A 19,869-nucleotide genomic window follows, 5' to 3' on the forward strand; every position below is an offset into this window, starting at 1 on the left:
AAATGTTTCTTGGAGAATTGGTGATAAAAATGGTGGGCTTAAAAAAATAAAGATACGTGGCGCAACGGAGACGAATGTGTTGTTCCTAGAATTGCATGAAAATAGTGTAGTTGGAGGGAATTGCTGTAAAGTCTACTAGAGTCTTACGTTTGAAGCTAACGTACAACATATCGACAACTATTGTAGATAACTAGATATGGATTGTTGCATATGGGCTCGCTTTGAGGGACCGGGTGCGGGTCAATTCAGGTCGAATCATGTTTTGGTAAAGAATTAGCTAGATAGACGAAGTATTTAAATAAATAATTTTTGAGATAGTTTCATATGTGGATTATATAATTTTTGATTGAGCTTAGATTGAAAATTGATCATACGGGTTAGATAATCGAGTATTAACCAGTTTTGTTAGGTATAGCTCGGCTTTAAAAGGATGTTTACAATTTTACATTGAGATGAAATTAAGAGTAATTAGTACGACAATAGGTCTTGTACACAACGAACTTTTATTACATAACAATTTTTGCCTGTTGTAAAGTAACATTGCATCGACACAATAAATAGACACGTTATGGCATAGTAAATATAAGCAACAAATATTACTTCCTTCTATGAAATGAAATAAACAGAAGTTGTTTGAGTGACGGAATAAGTAAACATACCTTTATTGGGATTGAATTATAACATTAATGTTTATGTCAACCAAGTTGAGATTTGCAGGAATTGAAGGACTGCATTGTCTTTAATCTCCAAACTTTTCTTCCTGTAAGTGTGGGTCGGCTTATCTGTAACGGTGCAGAATGGGTGAGTCGGATCACAAAGAGCTTGTTTGCGAGTAGTTCATAAACATATTAGCTCGTTTGTACTAATATTATATTACGGATTATTAATTTCAAAAGGTAACATCGATGTTTTTGATCCATATACTTGTATTATGGCTATCAGATCACTATATATGTTCAGGTAAAAGGAAACATCCTTCTGAACTGGAAATTGAAATAAAAGGACGTCCGAAAGCAGTAAGCATTAACAAAACGACACTTATAATTAATGGAAATGGCTTGAGCAATTCAGTGTGTAGGTTACCCATTCCACGTGACAAAAAAAAAAAAAAAAAAAAAAAAAAAAAAAAAAAAAATATTAATAATAATATTATTACAAAAAATGAGTTTGTAGAATTGAACACAGCTACACAATATATATCAAGATGGCTAATTCATGAGTAAAATACCTAGTGTAATATGTTGTATAAGGTCCTGGTATAAGTATAATCTCCCTTTTAATGCTGTTCAGAGATAGAGCGAACAAGGTTGCAGCTCCATCATCCAGTGCATCTCTACATCATTTTCGTGGCAAATCCTTGGCATAAAATGGTTGGGTCTTGGATTTTTTGTTATTGCCTTCGGATCTGGAAAACTCTGCTATACCATATAGAATGAAGGATCATATGGAAAAGGTCATACTTCACAGGTCTAGAATGCCAGAGGAAATGTCGCTGGACCTTTTTTACTGCAAGCTGCATTTCAATATACCTTTCTTCTGGTATCGATACCAAAATGTCTTTCAGGTTTGGAATGTCTTTCTCTGCAACAATAACTGAGAACGCCTCCCAATTCAAGATCTCAAAAAAGGGAGGGACAAAATTATCAGATATTATTACAGGCACACATTCGTAGAAGATGGCTTCCACAACTCTCGGGCTATTGACCTCGTGGCCCTTGGGGCATATGCAATACTTGCTACTTTTCATGTGCTGCATATAGTTCATCCTTCTTGAAACACTAGTGGGCAATAGACCATATATTTTCATATCAGGGTCCTTGCCCTTCCAATGTTTTAGCAGGATTGGACGTAAATACCCATGGCTGTTTCCAGCATAAAAAGCCAGGATGTTTCTCTTAGAAGGCGGTTTTCCACCAATGTCTCTGAGAGGGTTTCTTGCATAACGAACAAAGGTTTCTGGCAATGACACATCCCTGCCTATCTTGAATCCTACAGTTACATCAGCATTGCAAAGGGCTTTGATGCTTTCCTCCATATGGTGCCTTGTTTCATATGGGGCCTAAAAGTACCCAGCATGAAAATATGCAAAACACCGATAGATCACTACAAAATGTCGATTTATGAAGTGCTAAAAACAATAAAATTGTCAAGCATGTGCAAAGAAAAACATTTCACAAACTGCTCATGCTTTTCCAACAATAATTCAACAGTATGACAGGGCAGATTAGCAAACTTGTCAGATTTTATCACCTAGTCTCATCGGTGCACCTATCTTGGGTTCTCACTAAGTATTTTGGGTTAACTTTTAGCAACAACAATCCTGCCTTCATGTAATTCTTGATCCAAATTGATTTTCTCAAGGACCAACCCAGCTACCAAAGTAAGAAAGATGGGTACAAAAGTTCTGGTCATATCCAAACATCACCACATCTTTAGCAGCAATTAATATCACTACATCTTTAACAGCAACTATGGTCACATTGATTTCAGAACCTACTCAAGTAAATGATGTACTCAGGTTTCTGCACTACCTTGGCTATTAGACGTATCCTAAAAAGAACTACTCCTTACTAAATAGAGCATGTAAAATTTTATTTCTCATTGCACCCATTAGTTACTAAACCGAAGCCTCTTATGATCTTAAAATAGCAAACAAACAAACAGAACAAACATATTATGTTAGGGTTAGGTCTCCTCTTAGTTAAATTGGGTTAGCGCATCATTTACAGTGATATAGTATTACTTCTGATTCTAAGTTTTAATCAGTCATTTAGATGGAAAAAAAATGCCAACAAAGAGAAAAAAGGGAAATAAAATTAGTCGCTAGAATGATAAGGAACATACCCAGTCATGGCAAGCAACAATGAAGTGATCCGTTCCCCCAGTTCTATTCCAGAAAGGATACTTTGCTGCAATTGCTTCAGTATAACCTTTCATAAACTGCCTTAAATTAGTGCGATTGTGAGAGTTTGGCACATACAGTGCATACTCTAGCATTCTTGAGCTAAAAGGCATATAGAATAAGTGAGCTTTGTTTGGATTTTTAACAACGAAGTGTTTGTTTCCCTCCATAAGTTTCATGAACCACCCCTCCGAAGCATATAGTCCCTTAAGTGTTGGTTGATGGAAAATGGGCTTTTTTCCATCCTTATAGACATACACTTTCAATGTTTTCTCCATCAACTCATAGCTCCTGCAATGCATGGATTTGTTTTTTTGATGAGCAAGCATATACCTATCCGGATTACATAGGGAATAAACTATGCAAAAAAAATAAGGAGGCCGTAATACACAGGTATAAGTATTTATTATTAGTATAATTTAATAGTATAACAAAGCATCATAAATTTATATTCGATGACAGCATCAATATTCAAGGAGCAGTATATTGATGTTATAGTGTTATACATTTATAGTTATTTCCTCAAGTTTCAGATTGATTAAAACCTAGTATGACTGGCGTAATAATGTAATAGCCTATAGCTTTCCTCAAACTTCTGAATGTCAAGTGAACAGCTGATGCAAACAACAACACACGCGGAAAAAGTTCTTCTATCAAACCTTTCACTAGATATGAGAGGATTTATCACAATAACATGAACAATTTTAGCCCTTACCTCATAAACGTAGAAACATTTCTGAAAACAGGAGCATGAAGTGCCTTGTCAACATCAGACACAGCAGGATTGACAATCTTTGATTTTGCATCAAAAATTTCCTTGTCACAGTCATGGAGAGTCGACCATTGAGGTTTCTACTATATCATATATAAATATTAAGTTAAAAATCGATTCCTGGAGAACATCAAGAATTTGAAGAATAAATCCATTACTGTTGTAGACTTATAGTCTCAATAGGCTGGGGCTACCAAGAAAATGGGATAGTCAAAGGACATACCATTTTGCTAGAAGAGGCAAGGTGCCGAGCTAATATCTGATTCATCTTGACTATGGGTGTCACTGATAATGGAGGCATTCCAGGTCTCGCCTTCTTCCTCCGACGAACACTCATCACTTCTGAATCATTCTTTGGAACAGCAAGATCACTATCTGGGAGCTTCTTCACATTTTCAGGTTGTATATGACTTGCTTGGTTCCAACTCTCAACATTTTCATTTCCGTGAAAACTAGAACTCTCATTCAACTCCAAACCACTGTCAAATGAATTCCGATCTTCCAGTCCCACTATCAGCTCACTTTTTCCAGCATTATCCGCCTCCACCTTGGAGCTATTATCCACCATGACATCCAAAAACTTCAAAGGCTTGTCAGGTCCTAGAGATTCATCTTGGTCATTAGCCTCCGATGCAATATCTAACTCCTTTGACACATTGTCATCCAGCTCATCCTCACTAACATTATCATCATCATGACTCTTATCATCTTCTCTAACCGCTTCTATAAAGCTTGAAGGATTAATCTCACCCTCCTTTTCCGCTTTAACCAATGATTGGTTAGATGAAAAGCCGCTTTTGGCACTAAGAAAAACTTGATTATCCGGAAGTAGGAATCTAAGTGCATTCCCATAGGGCAGCATAAAGAATTGAAGCATCACATAGGCAATAGCAACAATACCCACTATAATTAAACTCCTCCTAGCTTCGATTTGACAAAGCTTTTGGAATTGAACAGAATACTCAATACCCATTAAAAATTCTAAAAATCAACACTAGCAACACCACCACCACCACCACCAAATCCTTAATCCCAAAAGGACGAGGCTCGGGCACGAACCAAGAATCTATCTCCTATGGTTGTCTATAGAGATCCTTTTCTTCCATTAGCTTCTATAATAGTTCTAAGTTCACCAATTAAGTTCAAGACTAGCTTAACATGTTTTCATATGGTGAACCAATTAACTTCCCCACAGGAAGTATTAATTTTCAGAAATTGATTCATCAACAAACCTTAATAATCAGTTCCCAGTTCACTGCAAATACGCACAAAAATTTCTTATCATACATATGAACCAAAACCTAACATAATTAAATGAAAATACAAAGCTAATCATTAATTTTCCACTTCTGCCAAGAACTAATTCAGCTAAAAACTAAAAACCCCAGAAAAATTTCTGAAATTATAGGCATTCAGAATTTAAAGACCATAGCATAAAAATGGAAGCATATGAAGCCAAAAATCACAATCTTTAACAGAAATTAAAGCAAATTTGCTAGCTTGTTCTTCTAATATTGACAAATTATAACTTGCAATTTCAAAACTTTGCACTTTCAGATAGCAATTACATGATTGACGGCGTAAATTCTTCTAAGCAAAGCATAAATTAAGGAAAAAACTCACCTTTAGAAGGTTAAAATTAGCTTGAAAACCCCAGTTCCCAGAATTATGCAGTTATAAGCTTAAATTTCAAAGGAGGGATGTGTTTTTGGGATGTAGAAAGTTTAACTTTTTTGGTTTGTTAATTCCCACTTGCAAGTTGCAAACTTTGGAATACTTTGATTACAAAATTAAAAGGAAAAATTGTGGAAAATAATACAATCTTTGGCCGGTTCTTTTTTAATAATACAACCTTTTGATTAATTCTTAATAATATAACTTTGGGGGTGTCAATATTAAACAAGACATTACCTGTTGGTAACCTGTTTTTGTATTATTAAAAAAGAACGGGCCAAAGGTTGTATTATTTTCCGCAATTTTTCCAATTAAAAATCAGTATCACTAATCACTATTTACTGGTCCAGTTTTTCTTTAAATTTTTAGGGTAAAAAAACAAAAATATTCTGTACTCCCTCTGTTTTTGATACGAGTACTTGCTTTATTTCTCCATGCGTGGAATTTTAGGAGAAATTGAAGAAAGTAATAAAATATGAAGGTAGTGGGGCAGGTAAGAGAATAAAAAATTGTAAAAAACTAAGTAGTTGAGAGAATTGAAGGAGAGAGAATATGAAATTAATAAAATACGAGTATTATTTATGGTGGATCCTCTAGGTGAGAGAAATTAATTGATATTGTAAAAGCTTTCCAAATATGAAAATGGAGCAAGTATTTAAAACGGCCGGAAATAAAAAGTGGAGTAAGTATTTAAAAACGGAGGGAGTATTAGTATAAAATAAAATTAGTTATAATTACTCGTATCATATTTATGTATTGCTATTGTGAATAAATAATCCTTTAATAGATTGTTTTATGGGAGAAATTTTTTAAGTAAAAATAATTCCAGTTTATCAAAATTTAAGGTAAAGTGAATGGGGCCTAAATCTCTTATCAACCAAACCTAAAATATATACATACTTTTTTGTATGTCGCCCGCTATACCGTGCGGCAAGGGTTAATCAAGTTACTCGGTCAGGGGTTACTCGATTTGTCGGGTTAACTCAAGGTATTCGGTCAGGGGTTACTCGAGTTATTCCCGACCGAGTAACCCCTCGAGTAATCCATGATCGAACCCCTCGAGTAATCCATGATCGAACCCCTCGAGTAACTCCTGACTAAGTAACCTTTCAAGTAACCCCTAACCGAACCCTTAATAACCCCTAACCAAACTCCTTAAGTAACCCATGATCGAATTCCTTAAATAACCTCTAACTGAGTAACTCATGACCGAGTAAATCGAGTAATAATCCCTGACCAAGCAACCCCTCAAGTAACCCTTGACCTAGTGAACCCCTCGAGTAACCCCTATCCGAACCCCTCAAGTAACCTAACCGAGTAACTCGAGTAACCCCTAACTTAATAACTTGGGCAACTCTTAACAAAACAATTCGAGTAATCCTTGCCACAGGTAGAGCTGTCAATTCGGGTAAACGGGTCGGGTAAGAGTGGGTCGGGTCAACTCAGGTCGGGTCAATTCAGGAGAATTCCATAACCTATGCGGGTCGGGTTTGGGTTGGGTCATGCTAGAGTCGGGTCATACTTCTTACTGGGTTTGGGTCGGGTTTAGGTCGGGTTATATTCGAGTCGGGTGAACAATAGGTCGGGTTTAATTCGGGTTTTCACGGGTTAGGGTAATTTTCGGGTTCAAGTCGGGTTTGGTTTAAGTCAATAATTTGTGGGTTAGAATCAGGTCGGGTCATTCTCGGGTTTGAGTCGAGTTTGGTTCAAGTCAATAATTTGCGTATTATAATCAGGTCGGGTCATTTTCAAGTCGGGTCATTCTCGGGTTCAAGTCGGGTTCGGTTCAAGTCAATAATTTGCGGGTTATAATCAGGTTGGGTCATTTCCAAGTCGGGTCATTCTCGGATTCAAGTCGGGTTATGTCAAGTCAATAATTTGCAGGTTACAATCAGGTCGGGTCATTTCCAATGCAAGTCAGGTCATATTCGGGTTCAACTAACTATAAATAAATAATTATCATTTTTATCAAGCTAATTATTTTCTTTAACTATAATATATATGGCAATATACTAGGAAACTATAGTCTATAATTTAGGAAGATAATTATCTCCTTTGACCATACAACAAATATATACAATATTTAACTCTTAAATTGAGGATGATGCTCCTTTCTTTTGTTGGCATGGACACCCAGAGGGTATTAGGGACCATGGTAAACATTTCGGCAATTTTTATTTCCAGGCAAAAAAAGTAAAAAAAATCCCTAAATTGAAGGCTAATATCCAAGCTTTTTGAGAAATTTAGAAGGTTTCGGGCCAAGTATAAAAAGAAATGAGATTTTATTCGATACATCTCGGGTTCATATAATGACGTTTGAAACCATAAATGACCATTATATGTTGTCATAAATGTTCGTGGTAGGCTTGAGTTAATGAAATAAGTACAAGTTCTAAACCGGTAAATTGGACGTTTAAATACAAATTGGATGGTTCCACCCACCCAATTGGACTACCGGAGGGTATAAGGGACCATGGTAAACATTTCGGCAATTTTTATTTTCGGGCGAAAAAAAGTTACAAAAATTAAAAAATTGAAGGCTAATATCCACGCGTTTTGAGAAATTTTTTATGTTTCGGGGCCCGATGTCAAAAAGATTTGAGATTTTAGGGGATACATCTCAGGGTTATATAATACTGTTTTAAACCATAAATGATTATTATATGTTGTCATAAATGTTCGTGGTAGGCTTGAGTTAATGAAATCGGTGTAAGTTGTAAACCGGTAAATTTGCCATTTAAAGGCAAATTGGATGGTTTTACCCACCTAATTGAACTCCCGAATTGTCTTAAGGACCATGGTAAACATTTCGAAAATTTTTATTTATAGGCGAAAACAGTTAAAAAAATTCCAAAATTTAAGGCTAATATCCACGTTTTTTGAGAAATTTTGGAGGTTTAGAGGCCTCGTGTTGAAAATCCTTAAGATTTTGAGGGATACATCTCGGGGTCAAATAATGTCGTTCGAAACCATATATGATCATTATATGTTGTCATAAGTGTTTGTGGTAGACTTGAGTTAACGAAATCGGTGCAAGTTGTAAATCGGTAAATTGGTCGTTTCAAGGCAAATTGGATGGTTCAACCCATCCAATTGCACTCCCGGAGAGTATTAGGGAACATAGTAAACATTTTGAAAATTTTTAATTTCAAGCGGAAAAAGTCAAAACATTCCAAAATTGAAGACTAATATCCACGCATTTTGCGAAATTTTGAAGGTTTTAGGACTCGATGTCAAAAAGTCTTGGAATTCCAGAGAATACATCTTGGTGTCATATAATTCCGTTTGGAACCATATATGATTATTATATGTTGTCATAAATGTTCTTGGTAGACTTGAGTTAATGAAATCGGTGCAAGTTGCAAACCGGTAAATTGGTCGTTTAAAGGCAAATTGGATGGTTCCACCCACCAATTGGACTCTCGGAGGGTATTTGGGACCATGGTAAACATTTCGGCAATTTTTATATCCGGGCGAAAAAAGTCAAAAAATTCCAAAATTGAAGGCTAATATCCACGCTTTTAGAAATTTTGGAGGTTTCAGGGCCCTGTATCGAAAATCCTTAAGATTTTAGGGGATACATCTTGGGGTCATATAATGTTGTTTGGAACCATATATGATCATTATATATTGTCATAAATGTTCGTGGTAGGCTTGAATTAATGAAATCAGTGCAAGTTGTAAATCGGTAAATTGGCCGTTTAAAGGCAAATTGGATGGTTCTACCCATCTAATTGGACTCCTGGAGGGTATTAGGGACCATAGTAAATATTTTGGCAATTTTTAGTTCCAAGCAAAAAAAGTCAAAAAAATCCAAAATTGAAGACTAATATCCACGCATTTTGCGAAATTTTGAAGGTTTCGAAATTCGGTGTCGAAAAGTCTTGAAATTTCAGGGAATACATCTTGGTGTCATATAATGCCGTTTGGAACCATATATGATCATTATATGTTCTCAAAAATATTCGTGGTAGACTTGAGTTAATGAAATTGGTGCAAGTTGTAAATCGGTAAATTTGTCGTTTAAAGGCAAATTGAATGGTTCCACCCATCTAATGGGACTCCCGGAGGGTATTAGGGACCATGGTAAATATTTCGTCAATTTTTATTTCCGGGCGAAAAAAGTAAAAAATTTCTAAAATTGAAGGCTAATATCCACGCTTTTTGAGAAATTTTGAGAGGTTTTGGGGCCCGTTGTTGAAAATCCTCAAGATTTAAGAGGACACATCTCGGGATCATATAATGTTGTTTGGAACCATATATTATCATTATATGTTGTCATAAATGTTCGTGGTAGACTTGAATTAATGAGATCGGTGCAAATTGTAAATCGTTAGATTGGTCGTTTAAATGCAAATTGGATGGTTCCACCTACCCAATTGGACTTTGGGAGGGTATTATGGACCATGGTAAACATTTTCGGAAATTTTTATTTTTAGGCGATAAAAGTAAAAAAAAAATAAAAAAAAAATAAAAAAAAATAAAAAAAAAATAAAAAAAATTGAAGACTAATATCCATGTTTTTCTTAAAAAATTTAGATGATTTCAGGGCCCGGTGTCGAAAATAAATAAGATTGTAGGGGATATTTCTCGGGGTCATATAATGCTGTTTGGAACCATAAATGATCATTATATGTTGTCATAAATGTTCGTGGTAGGCTTGAATTAATGAAATCGGTGCAAGTTGTAAACCGGTAAATTGGCCGTTTAAAGAAAAATTGGATTGTTCCACCCACCCAATTGGACTCTCGAAGGGTATTAGGGACTATGGTAAACATTTCTGCAATTTTTATTTCCGGGGAAAAAAAATTCAAAAATTGAAGGCTAATATCCACGCTTTTTAAGAAAAATTGGAGGTTTTAGGGCCAGGTGTCGAAAAGGCTTGAGATTTTAGGAGATACATCTCGGGGTCATATAATGCCGTTCGGAACCACATATGATCATTATATGTTATCATGAGTGTTCGTGGTAGACTTGAGTTAACGAAATCGGTGCATGTTGTAAATCGGTAAATTGGTCGTTTAAAGGCAAATTGGATGGTCCAACCCATCCAATTGCACTCCCGGAGAGTATTAGGGAACATAGTAAAAATTTTGGAAATTTTTAATTCCAAGCGGAAATTAAAAAGTCAAAACATTCCAAAATTGAAGACTAATATCCATGCATTTTGCGAAATTTTGAAGGTTTCAGGACTCGATGTCAAAAAGTCTTAAAATTCCAGAGAATACATCTTGGCCTGGTGTCATATAATACCGTTTGGAACCATATATGATTATTATATGTTGTCATAAATGTTCTTGGTAAACTTGAGTTAATGAAATCGGTGCAATTTGTAAACCGGTAAATTGGTCGTTTAAAGGCAAATTGGATGGTTTCACCCACCCAATTGGACTCTCGGAGGGTATTTGGGACCATGGTAAACATTTCGGCAATTTTTATATCCGGGCGAAAAAAAAGTCAAAAAATTCCAAAATTGAAGGCTAATATCCACGTTTTTTGAGAAATTTTGGAGGTTTCAGGGCCCGGTATCAAAAATCCTTAAAATTTTAGGGGATACATCTCGGGGTCATATAATGTTGTTTGGAACCATATTTGAACATTATATGTTGTCATAAATGTTCATGGTAGGCTTGAATTAATGAAATCATTGCAAGTTGTAAACCGGTAAATTGGTCGTTTAAAGGAAAATTGGATTGTTCCACTCACCCAATTGCACTCTCGGAGGGTATTAGAGACCATGGTAAACATTTCGACAATTTTTATTTTTGCGCAAAATAAAGTTAAAAAAAATTCCAAAATTGAAGGTTAATATCCACGCTTTTTGAGTAATTTTGGAGGTTTAGAGGCCAGGTGTCGAAAAGGCTTGAGATTTTAGGAGATACATCTCGGGGACATATAATGCCGTTTGGAACCATATATGAATCAATATGATCATTATATGTTGTCATAAATGTTCGTGGTAGGCTTGAATTAATGAAATCGATGCAAGGTGTAAATCGGTAAATTGGCTGTTTAAAGGCGAATTGGATGGTTCCATGACAGGGTGAAGTCGTATCCCCTAATAAAAAATAATTACCTAATTCACTAACTAAAGTAGATAGGGAAGTAGGGTCGATCTCCACAGGGAAACAAGTCTTTTTACTCCTAATTAAATATTATAATCTAAATTATTTAAGTAACCAATATTAAAAGTTGAATATGAAACTAAACTAAAAAGAGTAGGAAAAAGGAGAAAATAATATATAAAGGATCTAGGGCATAGGTTCACCAATAAATAATATTCCGGGGTAAAATAGGGTAATCAATCATTGACATTGCATAAATAACATGATTAACAGGCTCTCGCAATTTATTAACCAACATAGATCTAACAGGCTCTCGCAATTTACTAGATCTAAGTTCTTATCGAAAATAGCCTTTAATATCAAATTAACATCTGCTCGATTCATCAATTTAATATTGTTGTACTTTTACAAGCCGCAATTGTAAAACATTAAAACAATCCAATAAGAAATCATCATGCAATACCAACAATCAATAATAGTCAATCATCAATGCATCAATTAATCAGATTGTAAAGGGCTCTCGCTACTTATTACAATCACACAATTAATTTATCGGTATTAAATCTCATCTCTCGAATCTTGACTTAACCATTTATAAATTAACTTGCCTATTGAAACTAGACCTAAACATTAATTCTCATCTCTCGATTCTTGAATCAATATTGTCAAACTCATGCATAAAAGATAGGCCTAATCTAGTCACAGAGCATTAAATCAATCAATAGGAAATTAATCTAGCATTGATAATCAACAACAATATTTTACCCCTTCATATCATTTATTAGATCCCCATAAACCCTAGAAATTAAACTACTCACACATAATTAAATATAAACTAAGCAAAGCAATAAAATAAATCATGATCAAAGGAATAAAATAAATAACTAAGATTAAGGGAAGAGAAATCGTCACCAAAATAATTCTGGAATTAATCAAAGAAATAAGAACAAAGGTTTAGAGAGAGATTAAGAGAGAGAAAACTAAGTAGAGAGAGAAAGTCTAAGAGAAAAGATTAAGGGAAGAAGAAGTGAGAAAAGAGATGATCTAAGGAAAATTGTCTCACACAATGATCCAAGACAACTAAAACTAGCTCCACAAAAGAGTATTTATACTAATCTACGAAACCTAAGCTAAAGCAAATAAAACGAACGCTTAAACCGACTTCCGAAAACACGCGCCCGATCGGGCGCGCCTTTTTCCTCGACTTCATAATCTGGGCATAACTTCGACAAGCCTTTTTCACTTGGGCTGAATTTTTCTTTTCTTAATTTATCTTGGACTTGCAACAAAATTAATACTCCAAACAAACCGAGCCCTTAATCATCGAACCAAATTTAATTAGCTCGACCTTGGGCTTCAAAAACTCGTCATAAGGTACGATCATCTCTAATATTTTCATAGTGGCTCAATAAGCTCGGGAATTGTCATAATTCTTCAAATTCCTACAAAATAATACCAACTCTACAAAAACGCTAGAAAACGTATATTAGTAATAAAAATAGCTCCGTAGAGCCCAAATAAGCACAAATATGACCGTGGGACGGGGAATAAATATATATATAAAATAGACTCATCATTCCACCTAACCAATTGGACTCCCAGGGGGTATTAGGGACCACGTTAAAGATTTCTGTAATTTTTATTTTCGGGCAAAAAAAGTCAAAAAATTCCAAAATTTAAGGCTAATATCCACACTTTTTGAGAAATTTTGGAGGTTTCTGGCCCCGTGTCGAAAAGTCTTGAAATACTAGGGGATATATTTCGGGATCATATAATTCCGTTTGGAACCATATATGATCATTATATGTTGTCATAAATGTTTGTGGTAGGCTTTAGTTAATGAAATCGGCACAAGTTGTAAACTGGTAAATTGGCCATTTAAAGGTAAATTAGATGGTTCCACCCACCCAATTGGACTTCCGGAGGATATTAGAGACCATGGTAAACATTTCGGCAATTTTTTATTTTCGGGCGAAAAAAGTCAAAAAATTTAAAAATTGAAGGTTATATAGCTTTTTGAGAATTTTTTAGTCTTCGAGGCTCGGTGTCGAAAAGTATTGAAATTCTAGGGAATACATTTTGGGGTCATATAATGTTGTTTGGAACCTTATATGATCATTATTTGTTGCTATAAATGTTTGTGGTAGGCTTGAATTAATGAAGTCGGTGTAAGTTGTAAACCGGTAAATTGGTCGTTTAAAGGAAAATTGGATGGTTCCACCCACCCAATTGGACTCCCGGAGGATATTTGGGACCATGGTAAACATTTCGGCAATTTTTATATCCGGGCGAAAAAAAGTCAAAAAATTCCAAAATTGAAGGTTAATATCCACGCTTTTTGAGAAATTTCAAATGTTTCGAAGCCTGGTGTCGAAAAGCATTGAGATTTTAGGGGATACATCTCGGGGTCTTATAATGCCGTTTGGATCCATATATGATCATTATATGTTTTCATAAATGTTCTTGGTAAGCTTGAGTAAATGAAATCGGTGCAAGTTGTAAACTGGTAAATTGGTCGTTTAAAGGCAAATTGGATGGTTTCACCCAACCAATTGGATTCCCGGAGGATATTAGGGACCATGGTAAACATTTCGGCAATTTTTATTTCCGTGTGAAAAAAGGTCAAGAAATTCCAAAGTTGATGGCTAATATCCACGCTTTATGAGAAATTTTGTAGGTTTTGGGTAGAGCTGTCAATTCAGATAAATGGGTCGGTAAGAGTGGGTCGGGTCAATTCGGATTAATTCCATAACCTATGCGGGTCGGGTTTGGGTTGGGTCATGCTTGAGTTGGGTCACATCGGGTCATACTTCTTATCGGGTTTGGGTCGGGTTTAGGTCGGGTTAATAACATGTCGGGTTACATTCGGGTCGGGTTTAATTTGGGTTTTCACGGGTTAGGGTAATTCTCGGGTTCAAGTCGGGTTTGGTTCAAGTCAATAATTTGCGAGTTAGAATCAGGTCGGGTCATTCTCGCGTCTGAGTCGGGTTCGGTTCAAGTCAATAATGTACGGGTTATAATCAGGTCGGGTCATTTTCAAGTCGGGTCATTCTAGGGTTCAAGTCGGGTTCGGTTCAATCAATAATTTGCGGGTTATAATTAGGTTGGGTCATTTCCAAGTCGGGTCATTCTCGGATTCAAGTCGAGTTATGTTCAAGTCAATAATTTGCAGGTTACAATCAGGTCGGATCATTTCCAAGTCAGGTCATATTCAGGTTCAACTACTTATAAATAGATAATTATCATTTTTATCAAGCTAATTATTTCCTTTGACTATAATATACATGGCAATATACTAGGGAACTATAGTCTATAATTTAGAAAGATAATTATTTCCTTTGACCATACAATAAATATATACTTAATTTAACTCTTAAATTTGAGGATGATGCTCTTTTCTTTTGCTGACCTGGAACGACTTGGTCTCCCTAGACAAAATGCTTTTATCAGCAATAATAAGGTGGTCTAAATTGCATTTGAGGTGATTTGAAATCGGGTCAGGAACAATTTGGGTTGAACTTAGGTCGGGTCAATAACAAGTCGTGTTGATTTCGAGTCGGGTTAGTAATAGATCAGGTTGAATTTTTAGGTCGGATTAGTAACATGTCTGATAAAATTCGGGTTGGGTCAATAACAAGTCGGGTTGATTTGCACCAAAAAGTTGCTGAAAAATATAAGTCAGATTTTTTTTTTTTTTTTTTTTTTTCAAATTTTTACATTATAAATTTATTATTTTTGTTTATATATGTACTAGTATTACGCTCTCCATCCACAAATATGTTTTCATGCTATTATTTTGTGTTGTAAGAAAATTTTCTGCACATCTAGCTAATTTGATGTCGATCAATTCAAGACAACAGTTAATCTTAGGAAAAAAAATTCCTCCTCATGAGAAAGTATCAAGTTTTTTTTTTTTTTTTTTTCATCATGAGGATTGAGGACATCCAAATCTTAGACATAATTCAAGAAGTTCATGTTGTCCTCATCTCATGTTTCATGCACGTACAGTCTTACATCCTTTAATTATGTATTCCTTTGTAATTTCTTCCCTACACTTCGACTAGTTACTAATAGTCTAATAATCTGTTAGGTGAAGTGTCCATGTATCATAGTTTTACTACTAAATCTAATCTATTGTGTGAGTAATAAATTAAACCTTTTAATTTCTGTATGTAACTTTGCAATAACCGAAGTGTGTGTATCCTAGCTTACTAATAATCTAATCTATTGTGCGAGTAATAAACCTTTTCTAAGGTTCCTCATCTTATGTTAGCCTACTCAAGTAGAGCTTAGCGCCTAAGTATCCTACGCATACACAACACGATTGAGTGATAATCGTAATTCCGTTCGAAGTACTACACACATTCATTATCTTCATCTGTCGTATACTTGTTATTTCGTTGACTTGAGGTAATTTAGCTAATCAAGTAATCATTGCTTGCTTCATTCTCACAGTATAGTTACGTTTAATGGTTGTTCTCTACATATAGAAGTTAAATAAATACTTGTATGTCAATGTTTTTGGGTCAACCAAAATGTTCTCGTTTTAATGCAAGATATATACAGTATCAGACATGTTAAAAAAAAGAATTGTATGAAAATTATTGAAATTATACAACATTCGTTAATTATTACTCCATATATACAATAAAGGATCAGAATATATTATGTTTTACAAATAATACCTCTTTGTTGCACGCAGAGTAATAATTAACGAAGGTAGTATATCGCTTTAAATTAAATTTGCTACAACTATCATAATAAATGCTTCTTTGCCTACCAAGTTATCAAGTTATTTCAATTTTAGGCGACACAATATACGAAGTATGTACGTATAACGTATGAGCCAAGGTCAATGACTTAAACATCAAGAGAAGAGAATTTCTTAGTATCTCTTAGCTTAGTGAATAATTTTGCATCCTTGTAGCAGATTTCTTCAATTGTAACAAATTTTTAAGGTTATACTAACACCATATATACTGTACTTCGATTTCTTAATTCATTTCATATTATTTGACGTTTTGATTTATGAGAGAAATATATATAGGCCCTGTTTGGGAGAAAGCTGAAAACTGAAAGCTGAAGCTGATTGAGTTAGCTGATTTTGACTAGCTGATTTTATTAACTGATTTGACTAACTTATTGTATTAACTGGTTATATAAAAGTGTTTGGTAAATAGCTGATAGCTTAAAGGTGACCGAGTATGTGAAATGACCAATAAGCTAATTGTGGGGTAAGTAGTTTAGATAGGATTTTAAATTAAATGAGGTTATAAGTGTCATTTCACAATAATTAATGAATAAGCTAATTGAAAAAGCTCCTAAAATGAGCTTTTTCAAAAAGAACTTATTTAGTGGAATAAGCTCTTTCAATAAGCTTTCTACCAAACACTTATATTAGCTTGTTTGACTAGTCAATCAGCTAAAGTTAGTCAAATAAGCTAATATACCCCCAATAAGCTAACTACCAAACAAGGCCATAATATTTTTAATTATCGATCATCTATATAAATAGAGGCCGGGTTTGCAATTGAAAGAGAGCCACATACACATGATAGACTTAACAATGGAAAGAAAAGTAGGCATCATAGGAGCAGGAATTAGTGGTCTATTAGCATGTAAATATGCCATTTCTAAGGGTTACAATCCCATAGTTTTTGAGTCACGTAGCACCATTGGTGGTGTTTGGATCAAAACTTTGGAGGCTACAAAGCTTCAAACTCCTAAACAACTTTATCAATTCTCTGATTTTCCTTGGCCTTCTTCTGTTGAAACAACTTTCCCTAATCAAAATCAAGTGTTTAGTTACATTCAATCTTATGCTAAACATTTTGATTTGCTTAAACACATCAAGTTTAACACAAAGGTGGTGAGTATAAAGTATGATTGTTTTAATAATGAAGATATTCTATCTTGGCCTCTTTGGGGTAGCAATGAGGGTAATAAATGGGTTATTACCATGCAAGACCTTACTCAACCAACTCGAGTGAATCAGGTAAGTAAATATTATTTATCGATCTATAACTATCTTATTTAAAATATAGAGATCTCGTGTGTCTGAATGCTCTCTTAGCTTTCTACCAATAATAATAGTCACATATTTTGCACTATTTTCAAATGTATGAAAAAAGTTGTCACTTTTCTGAAAGTAATAATGGTTTCTGATTGGTATATTTTCTGACAATAATACATGAATACGTTAATTGATTTGTGAATGATCGACTAGCTAGGGTGACAGTTTTTCATAGTAATGACCAATTTCAATAATTTATACAGGTTATGCAAGTAGATTTTGTGATATTGTGTCTTGGAAGATTCAGTGATCTACCAAATATACCAAAGTTTCCCTTAGGCAAAGGGCCAGAGGTTTTTGAAGGGAAAGTGATGCATTCTATGGACTATTCTAACATGGAAAATGAAGATGCTAGAAATTTAATCAAAGGGAAGCGAGTTACCGTAGTTGGCTTCAAAAAATCTGCATTGGACATTGCTATGGAATGTTCAGTTGCTAATGGTAAGACCAAAATCGCGTACATATGCTTAATTGCATAGTCTTAATTTGCCCATATATAAGTTAAAACCATACCATCGTGAGATCAGGACAATATGTTACACTAAGAGTTATGTTAATATGTTACGTTAAGAGTTACAAAGTCTTAAATAAAATTATCACGCAACAATAGTCTTAAATAAAATTATTACGCAACAATAGTTATTGTGAGATCAAAATGACTTGTATTATGGTTTTATGACGGACAACACCAAAATGAATGATCATGCATGTTTTTGTCTTCTTTAAATGTGATGTTGATTATTGCAGGAGTAGAATTTCCATGCACAATGATATGTAGGACTCCTCATTGGAATGTAGACGAGTCCTTCACTTGGAAAAACTTGTATTTGAACCGATTTTCCGAACTCTTGGTACATACACCAGGAGAAGGCCCTCTAATTAATCTCCTAGCCTCATTGCTCTCTCCTTTGGTATGTACTCTTTCTTCGAAGTTAGAGTTCATATCCTTAATTATAAGAAATTGAAAAGGCACTCTTTTTTCGAAGTTAGAGTTCATATCCTTGATTATAAAAAATTGAAAAAGTACATAATGTCACGTAACATCTACGTAAGGGAATACTAATCATATGGTTGTGATTACATGTAGAGATGGGGATTGAGCAAATTAGTGGAGCGCGAAATTAAGAAGAAACAACCTCTAGAAAAATTCAACACGGTACCGGACTACAACTTCTTACAAGAGATGAACTCATGTATGATTGTAAGAACTCCAAAAGGGTTTTACAATAATGTTGAGAAAGGAAGCATAGATTTGAAAAGATCAACAAATTTTAGTTTTTACAAAGAAGGTGTTGTACTTGATGATAGTAGTGTTGGACATCCCACACAATTAATTAAAAGTGACTTGGTTATATTTGCTACTGGATTTAAGGGAGATCAAAAGCTCAAAGACATTTTTGCATCTCCCAAATTTCAAGAGTGTATTACCGACTCTTTCAATGAAACATCTCCATTATATCGGTTTGTACTATTTCTCAATTTTGTATTGTATTATGATGTACTGTACTAGTTTTATATGCACGTGATGTGTAAGTCAAACAGTAATATCATGTAGGTAAGTAAGGGCCTGTTCACTTCAGCTTAATTTTAGTTCAGTCCAGTTGAGTTCAGCTCCTAATTTCCTTCTCATATAAAATATTTATTTTAGCTCTATTTAGTTCAGCTCCAATCAGTTCAGTTCCAATCAGTTCAGTTCAGTTCAGCTCAATTCAGTAAATGTGAACAGGCCTTAAGAAATTTTTTTGAAATAATGTTGCATATAAATTGATAAATATTTTGTGACATACTTGTAGGGAATGTATCCATCCAAGAATTCCGCAATTAGCAGTAATTGGATCTACAGAGAGCATTGCAAACTTGTACACTTCAGAGTTAAGGTGTCGTTGGTTATTTGAGCTACTTGATGGTAAATTCAAATTGCCAAGCATTGAAAAAATGGAGAAAGAAGTCTTAAAATGTGAGAAAGTTATGAAGAGATACTCTGGCAAATATTACAAAAGATCTTGTATTGGAGCAGTACACATCTGGTATAATGACCAGCTTTGCAAGGACATGGGCTTGAACCATAAGAGGAAAACGGGACTTTTGGCTGAGTGGTTCGAGCCATATGGCCCGATGGACTATGCTTGAAATGTAGCCTTGTCGCCTTGAAAACACTAGGATTCGAGTTTAAGCCTTATTTCATTCTGTCGTGCTTAGCATTTTGGTAAAGAGTTGCTGTGGAAGTAAGGATTTGAAGGTAAAGGGACAAGAATAACTTACAACATCCAAAGAATTTTATTAGTATCAGCTTTGAATTATGTACAAGTGATTGATTATATACTTCTCAAGTATTTAGGTATGTAGTAAAGTATGCTAGTTTTAACATAAAGGCTTGTTCTTT

General features: G+C 34.7%; 2 protein-coding genes across 2 annotated transcripts; one reads left to right on the forward strand and one right to left on the reverse strand.

Annotated features, from left to right (window-relative positions):
* Positions 1–1,117: 1,117 nt before the first annotated feature.
* Positions 1,118–5,417, reverse strand: LOC145634245 (putative glycosyltransferase At3g07620). The gene is made up of 5 exons (XM_081685666.1): positions 5,298–5,417; positions 3,898–4,929; positions 3,618–3,754; positions 2,845–3,193; positions 1,118–2,059 (listed from the first exon to the last, which is right to left on the reverse strand). The coding sequence occupies exons 2-5, from the start codon at positions 4,645–4,647 to the stop codon at positions 1,391–1,393; spliced, it is 1,905 nt and encodes a 634-aa protein (XP_081541792.1). The 5' UTR covers positions 4,648–4,929; positions 5,298–5,417; the 3' UTR covers positions 1,118–1,390.
* An 11,562-nt stretch (positions 5,418–16,979) lies between these two features.
* LOC145636197 (putative flavin-containing monooxygenase 1) lies at positions 16,980–19,237 on the forward strand. Its single transcript, XM_081687687.1, has 4 exons — positions 16,980–17,408; positions 17,690–17,927; positions 18,234–18,397; positions 18,574–19,237. Exons 1-4 carry the CDS (start codon positions 16,980–16,982, stop codon positions 18,994–18,996), a joined length of 1,254 nt encoding a protein of 417 aa, XP_081543813.1. The 3' UTR covers positions 18,997–19,237.
* Positions 19,238–19,869: the final 632 nt, after the last annotated feature.

The sequence above is a fragment of the Chenopodium album genome, chromosome 6 (genome assembly GCF_948465745.1).
Source record: "Chenopodium album chromosome 6, dcCheAlbu1.1, whole genome shotgun sequence".
NCBI lineage: Eukaryota > Viridiplantae > Streptophyta > Magnoliopsida > Caryophyllales > Amaranthaceae > Chenopodium > Chenopodium album.

Bases quoted from the DNA above. Each gene is read 5' to 3' on its own strand.
- LOC145636197 (XM_081687687.1), top strand. From the start codon at position 16,980: ATGGAAAGAAAAGTAGGCATCATAGGAGCAGGAATTAGTGGTCTATTA. The intron at 17,409-17,689 runs GTAAGTAAATAT...TAATTTATACAG, and splicing joins AACCAACTCGAGTGAATCAG to GTTATGCAAGTAGATTTTGT. The intron at 18,398-18,573 runs GTATGTACTCTT...GATTACATGTAG, and splicing joins CCTCATTGCTCTCTCCTTTG to AGATGGGGATTGAGCAAATT.
- LOC145634245 (XM_081685666.1), bottom strand. From the start codon at position 4,647: ATGGGTATTGAGTATTCTGTTCAATTCCAAAAGCTTTGTCAAATCGAA. The intron at 3,755-3,897 runs GTATGTCCTTTG...ATGATATAGTAG, and splicing joins TTGCCTCTTCTAGCAAAATG to AAACCTCAATGGTCGACTCT. The intron at 2,060-2,844 runs GTATGTTCCTTA...GGGTACTTTTAG, and splicing joins TTGTTGCTTGCCATGACTGG to GCCCCATATGAAACAAGGCA.